Genomic DNA, 18381 nt, shown 5'->3' on the forward strand with positions numbered 1-18381 from the left:
GATTGAATAGGGGTTGTCTGATCTATTTCCGACAAATACATGTCGGAATGGATCCGACTTTAATTGAATATACCCCATATTCTTTTAGCTAAACTCCACATCTGCTAAATCTAATGTGCATCTCCATTAAGTTATAAAGCTGAACAAACCAGATATTGAGCGCATTTACACATGTATTTCAGAATTCCTATATAAGCTTATGGCAAAATTCTTCCTTTTTTTTTTTTTTCTCTTTTGCATTTACAACTACATCTGCAGATTGAGTGAACGAAGAAGAAAAAGACTACAGGAGTTAGAATGTCAGATGTCTGAGCTGAAGAAAAAGTTGAATGAGCAATCCAAGCTTCTGAAAATAAGAGAATCCACCGAGAAAACTGTTGGCAAACTCAACCAAGAGATTAAAGTAAGTAGCAGCCAAATATGATTAAAAACATTGTCCTATGGGGACACTGGACTGTAGTAGTAGACCCTTAGCCCTAAGGTTGGCAATTTATTTCTAAACACTGAACTATGTTTGGAACACCTTTTCTATTACTACAGTATTCCAAACATTTGGAGGTATAGAAGTTTGATACTGCAGATTTGAAAAGCGCCACATTTCTGGGTTAGCCTCTGTAGCCAAAAGTGTCCCCTTATGGGCTCATAGTGTGTTTATTGGAAGTACAAAAATCCCTTTCTTACCATAGTTTCAAACTAAGGTGTGCTACAGTATACACATACTGTAACACAGTGGTTTATTATCTTGCGTTTTCTCTACTACAGGCAATGAAAATGCAAAGAGTACAGCTAATGAGGCAGATGAAGGATGATGCAGAAAAGTTCCGCTCTTTTAAGCAACAAAAAACTAAGGAAGTGATTCAACTTAAGGAAAAGGTGCTTGGAACTACAGGAATGGTGCATGTATATTACACTTGGTGCTTAGTACTTACTGTGCTACATTTTTATAGGATCGTAAACGGCAGTATGAACTGCTAAAACTAGAAAGGGATTTTCAGAAGCAAGCCAATGTGCTGAGAAGAAAAACAGAAGAGGTGAGCGACCTGTGGGTGCCCAGCCTAGTTATAGATATTGTACTTCCTATCGTGTGCTGTGTATTTACAGTCTTCACATTTCAGGCCGCAACTGCCAACAAGCGTTTGAAAGAAGCCCTGCAAAGACAGAAAGAAGTCATGGATAGGCGCAAAGATGCCCAGAATAAATGCATGGAGGGAGCTTCAGCTCGAGTTAAGGTATGTGAATTGTGCATTGCTTGCTGTCTGCCGTTCTTGTCTTTAGTTTTCTATATGTCTTTCTCATACATCCTAGAGGATGCTGGAGTCCATTTCAGTACCATGGGGTATAGACGGTTCCGCAGGAGCCATGGGCACTTTAACACTTTTTCAGAGTGTGAACTGGCTCCTCCCTCTATGCCCCTCCTCCAGACCTCAGTATTGAAAATGTGCCCAGGCAGACTGGTCGCACTCTAGTGGAGCTCAACTGAGTTTCACTAAAAGACTTTAAGTTTTTTATTTTCAGGGAGACTTTTGGCAACAGTCTCCCTGCTTCGTGGGACTTATGGGGGAAGAAGTAGGAACCAACTTCCTGAATAATTTCATGGCTCTGCTTCTGGCTGACAGGACACCATTAGCTCCTGAAGGGAACTGAATACTAGCAGTGTGTATATAAAAACCTGCTGGTATTCTGATCTTAAGCGCAAGAAACAAACAATAGGCAGCTTAGTTGAGTGGATAGATGGTGAGTGTCCCTCCAATGCACTCAAATGGATACTGAACAGATAGATAAAGTTATCAATCCACTATACCAAGCGCCACTTCCACCCTATGTGTTAATCACTTAATTTGTAAAGATAATCATAGAGTATACATTCCTTATATGCATCAATCTTCTTATTGCTTCCAGATTTCAGACAACATCATCGGTCCAGCATATGAAAAATAGAGTAAATCCCATGTGTAGTATGTCAGATTTAATGCACAAATAACATAGGAAAAAACATGCAAACAAACAAGATCCCTCTGTAACTCCAGTACAATGTCCCCCGAGAGCTAAAACAATTACCGAATACCGTGGAGAACTGGTGAAAAAACAGTTCTCAAACAGGTGTTGTTAAATCAGTCAGCCCAATCCACCCGGGTGGAAATGGTTGAGATGTTTAGCCGGTTACCGCTCGCTGCTCTCAAGGTCTGTCTGGAGTCCTGGGGTCCACAACACTCGTGTAGCCAACGCGTTTCAACCCGTGCATCCGGGTCTTTTTCAAGACACTGCCTTGAAAAAGACCCGGATGCACGGGTTGAAACGCGTTGGCTACACGAGTGTTGTGGACCCCAGGACTCCAGACAGACCTTGAGAGCAGCGAGCGGTAACCGGCTAAACATCTCAACCATTTCCACCCGGGTGGATTGGGCTGACTGATTTAACAACACCTGTTTGAGAACTGTTTTTTCACCAGTTCTCCACGGTATTCGGTAATTGTTTTAGCTCTCGGGGGACATTGTACTGGAGTTACAGAGGGATCTTGTTTGTTTGCATGTTTTTTCCTATGTTATTTGTGCATTAAATCTGACATACTACACATGGGATTTACTCTATTTTTCATATGCTGGACCGATGATGTTGTCTGAAATCTGGAAGCAATAAGAAGATTGATGCATATAAGGAATGTATACTCTATGATTATCTTTACAAATTAAGTGATTAACACATAGGGTGGAAGTGGCGCTTGGTATAGTGGATTGAATACTAGCAGCGGCTATGCGCTCACTCCCACAGCACGCCGTCACCCCCCTAACATAACCAGAAGTCAGAAGACAGGTGAGTGTATTACCGGAGGTCTGCAAAAGAGAGGATCTCCGGTCATCGTGACGGTAACAGGAACTGCGCAGCGGGCGGGAACGCTACGCGAGCATACTATCCATAACACAGGCACGGCGGGGACAGGGGGGGGGGGGTTCGCCCGCCCTGGGCAGCATGAAACCTACTCTAAACTGGCTAAAGGTAGCATATGATGCCGAGGCACAGTCCTACGCCCCTGCCCGTATAAAAATTACATTGACCTTTTCTGAGGAGAAACGCACCATTACAGGGGGCGGGGCTTCCTCAGCCAGCCAGCACACTGCTCAGCGCCATTTTCTCCAGGCAGGCTGCAGGGGAAGGAATGCTGGTCCTCCTTCACTTCTGATTCAAGTAGGGTGAAAACGAGGGGGGGGGGGGAGAGTGTATACTGGTGCTCAATTTATACAATTTGGCAGTGTAAAAGCGCAAAAGGTATCTGTAGACATTTCTTTTTCATCCACTAGGGTCACTGGAGTACTCTTGGGATATGGTCGGCTTTAGCAGAACAAGGCACTGAATATTTAAATTTAGTAACTCTCCTCCCCTCCATATTCCCAGAGTACCTCAGTGTTTTTTCTGTGCTCACAGCACTAACAGGCTTTTGTGGATCTCCCACACTTACTGTGAATATTTTATTTTTAATTTTTATTTTTTGCAACTTCAGCACATCCCTTCCCAGTTAATCAAAAAACGTGGGTCCGGGATAGTACCCGCTGCACGGAGACGGCGCATGGCGTGTCGGTCCTCACAAAGAGCACCCTCACAGCCACACGCAGCTCACTCACTGACCTGCAAGAAGAGCTGGACGGAGCTTACAGACAGAAGCCCCGTCATAGCCCTCACTACAATACAAGGTATGCTGGGGGGACGGGACGGTCAGCGCACGCTGCCGCCCCGCTGTGTGGGGTCCGTGTTTCCTGTCACCGCCGCCCGCACCCGCCGCTGTTTGTAGCCGCCCGACCCAGCCACTCCGTCCGCCGCTGTACGGGGCTCAGCGCCCGCCACAGCCGCTTCCAATAAGCGCCCGCCATGAGCCGCTCCTCCGCCGCTCACACCCGCTGGCCGCACAGAGGACTGCTCTCCACTACAGCGCACCCCGGCTCCCTGCACCCGATCTCCGGCTTCCGGATACCCGCTCCCCGGTAACTGCTCCCCGCTAAGACAGCTGTACACGGGGCACAGGAGGAGGGGGAGGATCACAGGCAGTGCAGCTGCAAGAGGGTGGAGAGGGGCGGCATGCATAACAGCAGCAGCAGGGCTGCGTGTGTTATAGCAATAATTACATAGGCTGTTAAGCCTATATTAACAGGGTTACTTTTGATGAAATAGTTACAGGTTATAAGGATTAAATCCTGAACTGTGATTATAACTGTAAGCAGGGCATGGGGGCCATTTTAACCATGCTTTCTGTTTCTTCCTGTTTGTGATTCCAGAACGTTCCTGTCCTACATCTCTACTCCACCAGATGGCGCAGGGGTGTTAGTGGGAATTTGGGATCAGGTTTCATATAGTCTGGCCACGTGCGCTACACTTTCGCCATATATATATACAGGTTGAGTCTCCCTTATCCAAAATGCTTGGGACCAGAGGTATTTTGGATATGGGATTTTTCCGTATTTTGGAATAATTGCATACCATAATGAGATATAATGGTGATGGGACCTAAATCTAAGCACAGAATGCATTTGTTACATATACACCTTATACACACAGCCTGGAGCTCATTTTAGCCAATATTTTTTATAACTTTGTGTAGTACACAAAGTGTGTCTACATTCACACAATTCATTTATGTTTCATATACACCTTATACACATAGCCTGAAGGTCATTTAATACAATATTTTTAATAACTTTGTGTATTAAACAAAGTTTGTGTACATTGAGCCATCAAAAAACAAAGGTTTCACTATCTCACTCAAAAAAGTCTGTATTTCGGAATATTCCGTATTTCGGAATATTTGGATATGGGATACTCAATATAAATATATGTATATATGTGTGTGTATATATATATATATGTGTGTGTGTATATATATATATATATATATATATATATATATATATATATATATATATATATATATACACACACACACACACACACACACACACACACACACACACACACACACACACACACCTTGGTAACATTTTACTGAGTCGTGCAAGTTGTCTGTCTTTGTCTATTGTATTGTCTGCATAATGAGTAAGGCACCAGCAAAAACAAAAAAGCAGTTTCACTGCAATGTCTGTAAGAGTGTGTTACCGGATGGATCTACCACATGTACAGTATGTTTTGTGAATTCAGCTACAAATACAATTTCCACTCCGGTCTTGAAGCCGGTTGCATCCCCGGACCCTCCATGTGCTTTGCTAGCAGATGTAATGGCTGGGTTGCAATCAGAATTGGGCGCCGCTCGACACTAGCGGGAAGCGGCAAGATCTGAGTCTCGGGTGAGACCGCCAGTACTACCGGAAGGTCCAAGTCCACTTTGGGTAGAAGGGATAAATTTAATTTGTCTTATAATTTACCAGTTTCTGCTATGTTGCATTCTGATGATTCTATGCCAGACCTCACTGCGCAAGATGAGGGTGAGGAGGGCGAATTAGACCAGCAGTCAGATAGTGAAGATTTTGACAGCCCAGGCATTGATAATCTCATCAGGGCAGTGCGTCAGTCTCTGAAGTTTACAGAGACTGAGGAGCCACTGATAAATGATGAAGTCGTATTTACTAAACGACAGAGATCTTCATTGTATTTTCTCTATCGTCCTAGTGGATGCTGGGGTTCCTGAAAGGACCATGGGGAATAGCGGCTCCGCAGGAGACAGGGCACAAAAAGTAAAGCTTTTCCAGATCAGGTGGTGTGCACTGGCTCCTCCCCCTATGACCCTCCTCCAGACTCCAGTTAGATTTTTGTGCCCGGCCGAGAAGGGTGCAATCTAGGTGGCTCTCCTAAAGAGCTGCTTAGAAAAAGTTTAGCTAGGTTTTTTATTTTACAGTGATTCCTGCTGGCAACAGGATCACTGCAGCGAGGGACTGAGGGGAGAAGGAGTCAACTCACCTGCGTGCAGGATGGATTGGCTTCTTGGCTACTGGACATCAAGCTCCAGAGGGACGATCACAGGTACAGCCTGGATGGTCACCGGAGCCGCGCCGCCGGCCCCCTTGCAGATGCTGAAGTCAGAAGAGGTCCAGAATCGGCGGCTGAAGACTCCTGCAGTCTTCTAAAGGTAGCGCACAGCACTGCAGCTGTGCGCCATTTTCCTCTCAGCACACTTCACACGGCAGTCACTGAGGGTGCAGGGCGCTGGGAGGGGGGCGCCCTGGGAGGCAAATGTAACCTATATAAAGGCTAAAAATACCTCACATATAGCCCCCAGAGGCTATATGGAGATATTTAACCCCTGCCTGATTTCTCTAAATAGCGGGAGACGAGCCCGCCAGAAAAGGGGCGGGGCCTATCTCCTCAGCACACGGCGCCATTTCCTCTCACAGCTCCGCTGGTCAGGACGGCTCCCAAGTCTCTCCCCTGCACTGCACTACAGAAACAGGGTAAAACAGAGAGGGGGGGCAAATTTATGGCGATATTTTGATATAACAAAGCAGCTATAAGGGAGCACTTATTATAAGGCTATCCCTGATATATATATATATATAGCGCTTTTGGTGTGTGCTGGCAAACTCTCCCTCTGTCTCCCCAAAGGGCTAGTGGGTCCTGTCTTCGTTAGGAGCATTCCCTGTGTGTCTGCTGTGTGTCGGTAAGTGTGTGTCGACATGTATGAGGACGATATTGGCGTGGAGGCGGAGCAATTGCCAAATATGAGGATGTCACCCCCTAGGGAGTCGACACCAGAATGGATGCCTTTATTTATGGAACTACGGGATAGTGTCAACACGCTAAAGCAGTCGTTTGACGACATGAGACGGCCGGACAATCAATTAGTGCCTGTCCAGGCGACTCAAACACCGTCAGGGGCTGTGAAACGCCCTTTGCCTCAGTCGGTCGACACAGACCCAGACACAGGCGATGACTCCAGTGGTGACGGTGACGAATCAACCGTATTTTCCAGTAGGGCCACACGTTATATGATTTTGGCAATGAAGGAGGCGTTACATTTAGCTGATACTACAGGTACCACTAAACAGGGTATTATGTGGGGTGTGAAAAAACTACCTATAGTTTTTCCTGAATCAGAAGAACTAAATGACGTGTGTAATGAAGCGTGGGTTGCCCCTGATAAAAAGCTGATAATTTCAAAGAAATTACTGGCATTATACCCTTTCCCGCCAGAGGTTAGGGAGCGCTGGGAAACACCTCCTAGGGTGGACAAGGCGCTAACACGCTTATCTAAACAAGTGGCGTTACCCTCTCCTGAGACGGCCGCACTTAAAGATCCATCAGATAGGAGGATGGAAAATATCCAAAAAAGTATATACACACATGCAGGTGTTATACTACGACCAGCTATAGCGACTGCCTGGATGTGCAGTGCTGGGGTAGTTTGGTCAGAGTCCCTGATTGAAAATATTGATACCCTGGACAGGGACAATATTTTACTGTCGTTAGAACAAATAAAGGATGCATTTCTTTATATGCGTGATGCACAGAGGGATATCTGCACACTGGCATCACGGGTAAGTGCTATGTCCATTTCGGCCAGAAGAGCTTTATGGACGCGACAGTGGACAGGCGATGCGGATTCAAAACGGCATATGGAAGTTTTGCAGTATAAAGGGGAGGAGTTATTTGGAGTCGGTCTATCAGATTTGGTGGCCACGGCTACAGCCGGGAAATCCACCTTTCTACCTCAAGTCACTCCCCAACAGAAAAAGGCACCGACCTTTCAACCGCAGCCCTTTCGTTCCTTTAAAAATAAGAGAGCAAAGGGCTATTCATATCTGCCACGAGGCAGAGGTCGAGGGAAGAGACAGCAACAGGCAGCTCCTTCCCAGGATCAGAAGCCCTCCCCGGCTTCTACAAAAGCCTCAGCATGACGCTGGGGCTTCTCAAGCGGACTCGGGGACGGTGGGCGGTCGTCTCAAAAATTACAGAGCGCAGTGGGCTCACTCGCAAGTAGATCCCTGGATCCTGCAGATAATATCTCAGGGGTACAGGTTGGAATTAGAGACAGATCCACCTCGCCGTTTCCTGAAGTCTGCTTTACCAACGTCCCCCTCCGAAAGGGAGACGGTTTTGGAAGCCATTCACAAGCTGTACTCTCAGCAGGTGATAGTCAAGGTACCTCTTCTGCAACAAGGGAAGGGGTATTATTCCACTCTTTTTGTGGTACCGAAGCCGGATGGCTCGGTAAGGCCTATTCTAAATCTGAAGTCCTTGAACCTGTACATAAAGAAGTTCAAGTTCAAGATGGAGTCACTCAGAGCAGTGATAGCGAACCTGGAAGAGGGGGACTTTATGGTATCCTTGGACATCAAGGATGCGTATCTCCACGTTCCAATTTACCCCTCACACCAGGGGTACCTCAGGTTCGTTGTACAAAACTGTCACTATCAGTTTCAGACGCTGCCGTTCGGATTGTCCACGGCACCTCGGGTCTTTACAAAGGTAATGGCCGAGATGATGATTCTTCTTCGAAGAAAAGGCGTATTAATTATCCCATACTTGGACGATCTCCTAATAAGGGCAAGGTCCAGAGAACAGCTAGAGATGGGATTAGCACTGTCTCAAGAAGTGCTAAAACAGCACGGGTGGATTCTGAATATTCCAAAATCCCAGTTAATGCCGACAACTCGTCTGCTGTTCCTAGGGATGATTCTGGACACGGTTCAGAAAAAGGTTTTTCTCCCGGAGGAAAAAGCCAAGGAGTTATCCGAGCTTGTCAGGAACCTCCTAAAACCAGGAAAGGTGTCTGTACATCAATGCACAAGAGTCCTGGGAAAAATGGTGGCTTCTTACGAAGCAATTCCATTCGGCAGATTCCACGCAAGAATTTTCCAAAGGGATCTGTTGGACAAATGGTCAGGGTCGCATCTTCAGATGCACCTACGGATAACCCTGTCTCCAAGGACAAGGGTGTCTCTTCTGTGGTGGTTGCAGAGTCCTCATCTCTTGGCGGGCCGCAGATTCGGCATACAGGATTGGATCCTGGTGACCACGGACGCCAGCCTGAGAGGCTGGGGAGCAGTCACACAAGGAAGAAACTTCCAGGGAGTATGGACGAGCCTGGAAACGTCTCTTCACATAAACATTCTGGAACTAAGAGCAATATACAATGCTCTAAGCCAGGCAGAACCTCTGCTTCAAGGAAAACCGGTGTTGATCCAGTCGGACAACATCACGGCAGTCGCCCATGTGAACAGACAGGGCGGCACAAGAAGCAGGAGTGCAATGGCAGAAGCTGCAAGGATTCTTCGCTGGGCAGAGAATCATGTGATAGCACTGTCAGCAGTGTTCATCCCGGGAGTGGACAACTGGGAAGCAGACTCCCTCGGCAGACACGATCTTCACCCGGGAGAGTGGGGACTTCATCCAGAAGTCTTCCACATGCTGGTAACCCGTTGGGAAAGACCAATGGTGGACATGATGGCGTCTCGCCTCAACAAAAAACTGGACAGGTATTGCGCCAGGTCAAGAGATCCGCAGGCAATAGCTGTGGACGCGCTGGTAACGCCTTGGGTGTACCAGTCGGTGTATGTGTTTCCTCCTCTGCCTCTCATACCAAAAGTATTGAGAATTATACGGCAAAGAGGCGTGAGAACGATACTAGTGGTTCCGGATTGGCCAAGAAGGACTTGGTACCCGGAACTTCAAGAGATGATCACGGAAGATCCGTGGCCTCTACCTCTAAGGAGGGACTTGCTTCAGCAGGGTCCCTGTCTGTTTCAAGGCTTGCCGCGGCTGCGTTTGACGGCATGGCGGTTGAACGCCGGATCCTAAAGGAAAAAGGCATGCCGGAAGAAGTCATTCCTACTTTGATTAAAGCAAGGAAGGAAGTAACCGTGCAACATTATCACCGAATTTGGCGAAAATATGTTGCGTGGTGCGAAGATCGGAGTGCTCCGACGGAGGAATTTCAACTGGGTCGATTCCTACATTTCCTGCAATCAGGATTGTCTATGGGTCTCAAATTGGGATCTATTAAGGTTCAAATTTCGGCCCTGTCGATTTTCTTTCAAAAAGAATTGGCTTCAGTCCCTGAAGTCCAGACCTTTGTTAAGGGAGTGCTGCATATACAGCCTCCTGTGGTGCCTCCAGTGGCACCGTGGGATCTCAATGTGGTTTTGGACTTCCTAAAATCTCATTGGTTTGAACCACTAAAAAAGGTGGATTTGAAATATCTCACATGGAAAGTGACCATGCTTCTAGCCCTGGCTTCGGCCAGGAGAGTGTCAGAACTGGCAGCTTTATCTTACAAAAGCCCATATCTGATTTTCCATTCGGACAGGGCAGAACTGCGGACTCGTCCGCATTTTCTCCCTAAGGTGGTGTCAGCATTTCATCTGAACCAGCCTATTGTAGTGCCTGCGGCTACAAGTGACTTGGAGGACTCCAAGTTACTGGACGTTGTCAGAGCATTAAAAATATATATTGCAAGGACAGCTGGAGTCAGAAAATCTGACTCGTTGTTTATATTGTATGCACCCAACAAGATGGGTGCTCCTGCGTCTAAACAGACGATTGCTCGTTGGATCTGTAGCACAATCCAACTTGCACATTCTGTGGCAGGCCTGCCACAGCCTAAATCTGTAAAGGCCCACTCCACAAGGAAGGTGGGCTCATCTTGGGCGGCTGCCCGAGGGGTCTCGGCTTTACAACTTTGCCGAGCGGCTATTTAGTCAGGGGCAAACACGTTTGTAAAATCCTACAAATTTGATACCCTGGCTAAGGAGGACCTGGAGTTCTCTCATTCGGTGCTGCAGAGTCATCCGCACTCTCCCGCCCGTTTGGGAGCTTTGGTATAATCCCCATGGTCCTTTCAGGAACCCCAGCATCCACTAGGACGATAGAGAAAATAAGATTTTACTTACCGATAAATCTATTTCTCGGAGTCCGTAGTGGATGCTGGGCGCCCATCCCAAGTGCGGATTATCTGCAATAATTGTACATAGTTATTGTTAACTAATTCGGGTTATTGTTGAAGGAAGCCATCTTTCAGAGGCTCCGCTGTTATCATACTGTTAACTGGGTTTAGATCACAAGTTGTACGGTGTGATTGGTGTGGCTGGTATGAGTCTTACCCGGGATTCAAAATCCTCCCTTATTGTGTACGCTCGTCCGGGCACAGTACCTAACTGGAGTCTGGAGGAGGGTCATAGGGGGAGGAGCCAGTGCACACCACCTGATCTGGAAAAGCTTTACTTTTTGTGCCCTGTCTCCTGCGGAGCCGCTATTCCCCATGGTCCTTTCAGGAACCCCAGCATCCACTACGGACTCCGAGAAATAGATTTATCGGTAAGTAAAATCTTATTTTCTTGTTTCGGAATCTCTTAGTAGGATGTTAGTAGAAACACGGAAGAATCCGGATAAACGGTTTTCTATACCTCGTCGATTTAAGTCTAGTTACCTGTTTCCAGAGTCTGTGACATCCACATGGGAGAATCCGCCAATGGTGGATTAGTCTGTGTCAATCTTACAAAAAAATTGACCATACCAGTACCAACGGCTACTATGCTTAAAGACCCTTCAGACCGTAAAATAGAAGCTATGCTAAAGTCCATGTATATAGCAGCAGGAGTATTGCTTAGACCTGGGTTGGTTGGCATTTGGGTAACTAAGGCGCTAATTGTATGGATAACAGAACTCAAGTCTGGTCTACATGACGATCATCTTATACTTCTCGCTGATCAAATCTGTGAAGCTGCTGAGTATCTATGTACAGCTTCTACTGACGTCTGTCAGCTCACTTTTCGCCTTTCATCGTCGCTAGTTACGGCACGACGAGCACTCTGGCTGCGATCTTGGCAAGCGGAGGCAGAGGTTAAGAGAGGTATAGAAACGGTCGCGAGAAGTTGTTTGGTCCTGAATTGTACAAATGGATTTCTGAGGCCATGTGAGGGAAGTCTGTTTTCATACCATTGCCTCCAACGGTACCTAGACGGAAATACTCTGAGCCGGCGTTCAAATCCTTTAGACCTCAGCCCTTTTGAGGCCGTGGTAGAGGAACAGCCACGCCTGGTAGACGAGGACGTGGTTTTCAACAAACCAACACCAGTCGTCAGGACGCTAAGGTCACCGACAAGCCAGGGGCATGACGGGCTCCCAGCCCATCTCGGATCTCCAGTTGTGGGGGCACGCCTTCAGACGTTCCATTTGGCATGGTTCCAGACATCCACAGATGGGTGGATCCGCAATTTAGTGTTAAAAGGTTACAATATAGAGTTCGACTGTCTCCCGCCACTGCGGTTTTTCAAGACAGGACTGCGTGTGTCGGGCGACAACAGGGCGGTTCTGCAAATTGCCATTCAGTCTCTGCTGGATTCCGCAGTTTTGATTCCGGTCCCTGTACACCAACAAGGTCAGGGTTATTATTCCAGTTTGTTTGTGGCTCCAAAGCCGGATGGCTCGGTCAGGCCAATATTGAACTTACAGGGTCTCATTCAGTACGTCACTTACTACAGATTCAAGTTGGAATCTCTGCGGTCAGTAATTGCAGGTTTAGAGCCACAGGAATTCAGGATTGCGCTGGATCTCAAGGATGCGTACTTACACATTCCGATTTGGCCACCTCATCAGAGGTTCTTGCGTTTTGCGATACGGCAGAACCATTACCAGTTTCAGGCTCTACCGTTTGGCCTCTCGTCAGTGACTCGGGTATTCACCAAAGTGATGTCTGTGATGATAGCTCATCTCAGCTCTTTGGGAGTGATAATAGTTCCGTACTTGGACGATCTGCTCATCAAAGCTCCGTCTCAACAGATACTCCTCCAACATGCGTTGTTAACGTACAATGTACTAGTTCAGCACGGTTGGATTGTCAACTTCAAGAAATCACATCTAATTCCGTCTCAACGACTTCAATTCCTAGGTATGATTCTCGATACGGTAAATCAAAGAATTTACCTACCACGACAGAAGGTACAGATTATTCGTCATCTGGTACAATTAGTGCTCAAGCCACGCACAGTCTCGGTACATTTGTCTATTCGCCTCTTAGGCACAATGGTGGTGGCTTTCGAAGCGCTTCAGGTCGAAGATTTCACTCGCGTTCTTTTCAACTGGATGTGCTCGCAGGTCGGGCTCGCATCTGCAGATTCACCACAGGGTGAGGTCGCCACGGACCAGAGTATCTCTACTCTGGTGGCTCAAAGTACACAATCTAACCGCAGGGAAACGGTTCAACGCCTGGAATTGGATAATTCTAACGACGGACGCGAGTCTCAGAGGTTGGGGAGCTGTGGTTCAAAATTGTCAGCTCCAGGGTCTCTGGGCAGGTCACGAAAGATTGCTGTCTCTAAATGTCCTGGAACTCCAGGTAATTTACAATGGGCTACGACAAGTAGTGCACTTGCTCCGGTCTCAGACTGTCCAGGTGCAGTCAGACAACGCGACGGCGGTCGCCTACATTAACAAACAAAGAGGAACGAGAAGCCACATGGCAATGCGGGAAGTAGCTCGAATCCTCATTTGGCCCGAGCATCACCAAGTGATATTTTCGGCAGTGTTCATTCCGGGAGTGGACAACTGGGAGGCGGATTATCTCAGTCGTCGGGATTTTCATCCAGGAAAATGGGCATTAAATCCAGAAGGGTTTCACATGTTGGTCCAAAGGAGGGGTTACCCTCAAGTGAACCTGATGGCATCTCGCCACAATCTCCAAACGCCCCAGTATGTGTTCAGAACGAGAGATCCAAAGGCAGTGGCGGTGGATTCTCTCAGAATCGCGTGGCTGTACAGCCTCGTGTATCTGTTTCCACCGTTTCCGCTACTCCCTCTGTTGCTAAAACGGAACAAAAGAGAGTCCGCCACAGTCATACTAGTGGCGCCTCATTGGCCGCGGAGAGCTTGGTTCTCGGATCTCCGCGGACTACTCGCAGACGATCCTTGGCCGCTCCCGCTACGTCCGGACCTGTTACAACAGGGTCCGGTCCTTTACCCCGATTTAGCGCGGCTGCGTTTGACGGGGTGGTTGTTGAGAACCGCCCTCTTAAGAGAGGGCATTCCAGAATCGGTTATACCAACCATGTTACGTGCTAGGAAGCCACTTAAGGCTGCTCATTATTACAGAATTTGGCGTGCCTATATAGGTTGGTGTGAAGCTCGGAAGTTTCCGACGTCATCTTTCAAGTTATCCCGTCTTTTGTTTTTTCTACAGACGGGGTTAGATGGAGGACTGCGTTTATCTACACTAAAGGTGCAGGTATCTGCTTTTTCAATTTACTTTCAAAGACGATTGGCTCTATTGCCGTCTGTACACACCTTTCTGCAAGGTGTCCTCAGAGTACAGCCTCCATTCATTACACCTACAGCGCCATGAGACTTGAATCTGGTTTTAGATTTTTTACAGTCTTCATATTTTGAACCCTTACATCAAGTGGATATTAAGTTTCTCACTTGGAAAACAATTTTTCTCCTAGCCTTAGCTTCGGCAAGGCGTGTTTCAGATTTGGGTGTCTTGTCATGCAAGCCACCGTATTTGGTGTTTCATGATGACAGAGCGGAACTTCGGACGAATCCCGCTTTCTTGCCAAAGGTAGTGTCATCTTTTCACATCAATCAACCAATAGTAGTTCCTGTGTTAACAGAAGATTCTGGAACTTTGGATGTGGTACGCGCACTACGCGTTTATGTATCCCGATCGTCTACAGTTCGTAAGACGGATACGTTGTTTGTTCTCTATAATGCTGCCAAGATGGGTTGGCCAGCTACTAAGCAGACCTTATCCAGATGGATTAAACTGACCATACATCAGGCTTACCTTCATGCTAGGTTACAGCCGCCTACATCAGTAACCGCTCATTCCACACATTCTGTTGGAACTTCATGGGCAGCTGGTCGTGGGGCTTCTACGACGCAGCTTTGTTGTGCGGCTACATGGTCATCAGTGCACACGTTTGTGCGCTTTAACAAATTTGATACGTTTGCGGCATCAGCATCTAGCTTTGGCCGCCTAGTGTTACAGGTGCCAAACAGCTCTCCCGCCCACGGGGGAAGCTTTGGTACGTCCCAAGAGTACTCCAGTGACCCCTAGTGGATGAAAAAAAAAATAGGATTTTGGTACTTACCAGGTAAATCCTTTTCTTTGAATCCATAGGGGGCACTGGACGCCCACACAGAGCAGTTTTACCTGGTTTGTGGGAAGTTCAGTGGATCTTATGGTAACACATTCACACCGACTGGTTCAAATTTTCAAGTTCTATCGTTTATGTGTCAACTGTTTAGTTATCCGTAACGTTATGTGCCAACTTTATTGTTGTCCGTTATGTTATATGTAATTCTCCATTGTTCATCCTCTATCGCTCCTGTTCGGCTCAGTAAAAAACACTGAGGTACTCCGGGAATATAGAGGGGAGAAGAGTTACTAAATTAAAATGTTCAGTGCCTTGTTCTGCTTAAGCCGTCCATATCCCAAGAGTACTCCAGTGCCCCCTATGGATTCAAAGAAAATGATTTACCTGGTAAGTACCAAAATCCTATTTTTACATGCACAGGGATTTTAGTCACTGGCGCTGAGTTGTGACCTGGCAAGTCCTTCTGTGTCCTTCTGTGTCCTTCTGGCAGAATTTACTGTGGGTCTGTCCCCTATAAGCCCTGAAGTGTCTGTGTGCGTTTGTGCACGAGTGTGGCATGTCTGAGGCAGGGAGCTCTTCCCCTGAGGGAGCCATTTTAGGGACACAGAGTTGTAATGTGGTGGTGCTGCCAGCACACCATGAGCCTGAATGGGTGAAAGAATTACGTGATAATGTGAATCATATCAGTAAGAGATAAGTCTGAGTCTTATGCAGAAACCTGGAGAAAATCCGTGGAAGATGTGATTTTTAGTAGTTCTGCTTTTTCATCCACAGGGTATCCCTCTGGGTCGCATAAAAGGTCATTTGCACAAATAGTACAAACTGATACCGACACGGACTCTGATTCCTATGTCAACACTAGTGATTCCAGGGGAATAGATCCAAAATTGACAAAAAACATTCAATACATGATGGTGGCTATAAAGGAGGTGTTAGAACAGGCTTTTTCAACCAGTGTGCCGTGGCACACTAGTGTGCCGTGACCAGTTGCAGGGTGTGCCGCGGAGCTAGAGCAGCTTCCAGCACCTTTAGAGTGAAATGTTGGCCTGGGCTCTTCTTAGAGGATCAGTTATGCTCCAGCCATGACCTATGCCTTGAAGACGCGGCGATGTGATATTATAGGTCACGGCCGCCGCTGCCCAGTAGGGGCTATTTGTTATGTTCTCTCTCCTGTGTGGAGCAATAGGATTTATGGAGGGAACAATGTGAGTTCATGTGGGGAGCAACATGATTCATGTGGGGAGCAATGTGATTGGCTTACACAAAAAAAACCAATGTATGTGTGATTATTTTTTTTTTGTGTGAGGGCCACTGTGTGTGTTTTGTTTTTTTTCTGTGGGGAACTGATGGTGTGCCTTGGCAATTTTAAAACAGTGTTCGGTGTGCCGCGAGTAAAAAAAAAGGTTGAAAATCACTGTGTTAGAAGTTACGGAGCCCCCTCCTTTACCACAGGAGAAGGCCTACTTTTATAAAGAAAAGAAACTTAATGTAACTTTTCCTCCATCTCATGAGCTGAACAGTCTCTTTGAGGGAGTTTGGACAAATCCTGAAAAGAAATTTCAGATTCCCAAAAGAATTCAGGTAGCGTGCCCTTTCCCTGCAGAGGACAGGAAAAGGTGGGAGTCACCCCCTGTTTTAGACAGTGCTCTGTCACGGTTAACAAAAAAGGTGATTCTCCCTGCGCCTGGGACGGCTTCAATAAAATCTGGCGGACCGCAAGTTAGAGAATACGTTAAAATCTATTTATGTGGCCAATGGGCCATTACTCAGGTCTACCATTGCCTGTGCATGGGTGAGTAATGCGATTGAAAAGTGGTCAGAGAACTTGTCATCAGAAATTGACACAATAGATAGAGACGAGATACTCCCTAACTTTAGGTCATATCAAAGACGCTGCTGCTTATGCTAGAGGCCATGAAATATATTGGTCTCTTGGGGTCGAAAGCCGCTACCATGGCAATCTCAGCACGGAGGGTGTTGTGGATTCGCCAATAGCATGCTGACGCAGATTCCAAAAGGAATATGGAGGCTCTCCCGTACAAAGGGGAGGCCTTGTTTGGAGATGGGCTGGATGCTTTCGTTTCTGCGCCTACCGCGGGTTAGTCGACATTCTTGCCTTATACTCCTGCACGGACGAAAAAGACAAATCACTCTCAGATGCAGTCCTTTTGGCCCAATAGATACAAAAAGGGTAAAGGTTCACCTTTCTTTGCTGGTAGAGAAAAGAGGAAAAGGAAAAAAGCCCACAGTGTCTCCAGGATCACAGGAGCAGAAATCAACTTCTGCTTCTTCCAAACCTACAGCATGACGCTGGGGCTCCCTTGCAGGAGTCCGCTCAGGTGGGGGCACGTCTGAAACTTTTCAGTCACTTCTGGGTTCAGTCGGGCCTAGACGCATGGGTCGTACAAATAGTGTCCCAAGGGTACAAACTGGAGTTTCAAGACGTCCCCCCCCATGCCGGTTTCTCTAATGTCCTAGTGGATGCTGGGGACTCCATAAGGACCATGGGGAATAGACGGGCTCCGCAGGAGACTGGGCACTCTAAGAAAGAATTAGGACTACTGGTGTGCACTGGCTCCTCCCTCTATGCCCCTCCTCCAGACCTCAGTTAGAATCTGTGCCCGGAAGGAGCTGGGTGCATTTTAGTGAGCTCTCCTGAGCTTGCTATTAAGAAAGTATTTTAGTTAGGTTTTTTTATTTTCAGAGAGCTTCTGCTGGCAACAGGATCTCTGCTACGTGGGACTGAGGGGAGAGAAGCAAACCTACTAACTGCGGCTAGGTTGCGCTTCTTAGGCTACTGGACACCATTAGCTCCAGAGGGATCGAACACAGAAACCTAACCTTGGTCGTCCGTTCCCGGAGCCGCGCCGCCGTCCCCCACGCAGAGCCAGAAGACAGAAGCCGGCGGGTTGAAGCAAGAAGACGTCAAAATCGGCGCCAGAAGACTCCTGTCTTCATATGAGGTAGCGCACAGCACTGCAGCTGTGCGCCATTGCTCCCACACTAACCCAAACACTCCGGTCACTGTAGTGTGCAGGGGGGGGGGCGCCCTGGGCAGCAATTGAGTACCTCCTGGCAAAAAGCAGCATATATACAGCTGGGCACTGTAATATACATGAGCCCCCGCCATTATTTTTACACAAAATCGCGGGACTGAAGCCCGCCGCTGAGGGGGCGGGGCTTCTTCCTCAGCACTCACCAGCGCCATTTTCTCTCCACAGCTCCGCTGAGAGGAAGCTCCCCAGGCTCTCCCCTGCAGAAGAAGAGGGTGAAAAGAGAGGGGGGGCACATAAATTGGCGTAAAAACAATATATACAGCAGCTACTGGGTTAACACTACGTTACTGTGTGATTCC

The 18381-nt window shown here is 47.4% G+C and overlaps 1 protein-coding gene across 1 annotated transcript in view; it reads left to right on the plus strand.

Moving 5' to 3' along the window:
* KIF4A (kinesin family member 4A) overlaps positions 1-18381 on the plus strand; it is a 579230-nt gene that overhangs the window by 316121 nt on the left and 244728 nt on the right. Inside the window, exons 17-20 of the mRNA XM_063937105.1 lie at positions 259-403; positions 763-873; positions 948-1031; positions 1116-1229. Coding sequence (XP_063793175.1) covers positions 259-403; positions 763-873; positions 948-1031; positions 1116-1229 — 454 coding nt within the window. The remainder of the gene's footprint in view (positions 1-258; positions 404-762; positions 874-947; positions 1032-1115; positions 1230-18381) is intronic.

The sequence above is a fragment of the Pseudophryne corroboree genome, chromosome 8, assembly GCF_028390025.1.
Source record: "Pseudophryne corroboree isolate aPseCor3 chromosome 8, aPseCor3.hap2, whole genome shotgun sequence".
Lineage (NCBI taxonomy): Eukaryota > Metazoa > Chordata > Amphibia > Anura > Myobatrachidae > Pseudophryne > Pseudophryne corroboree.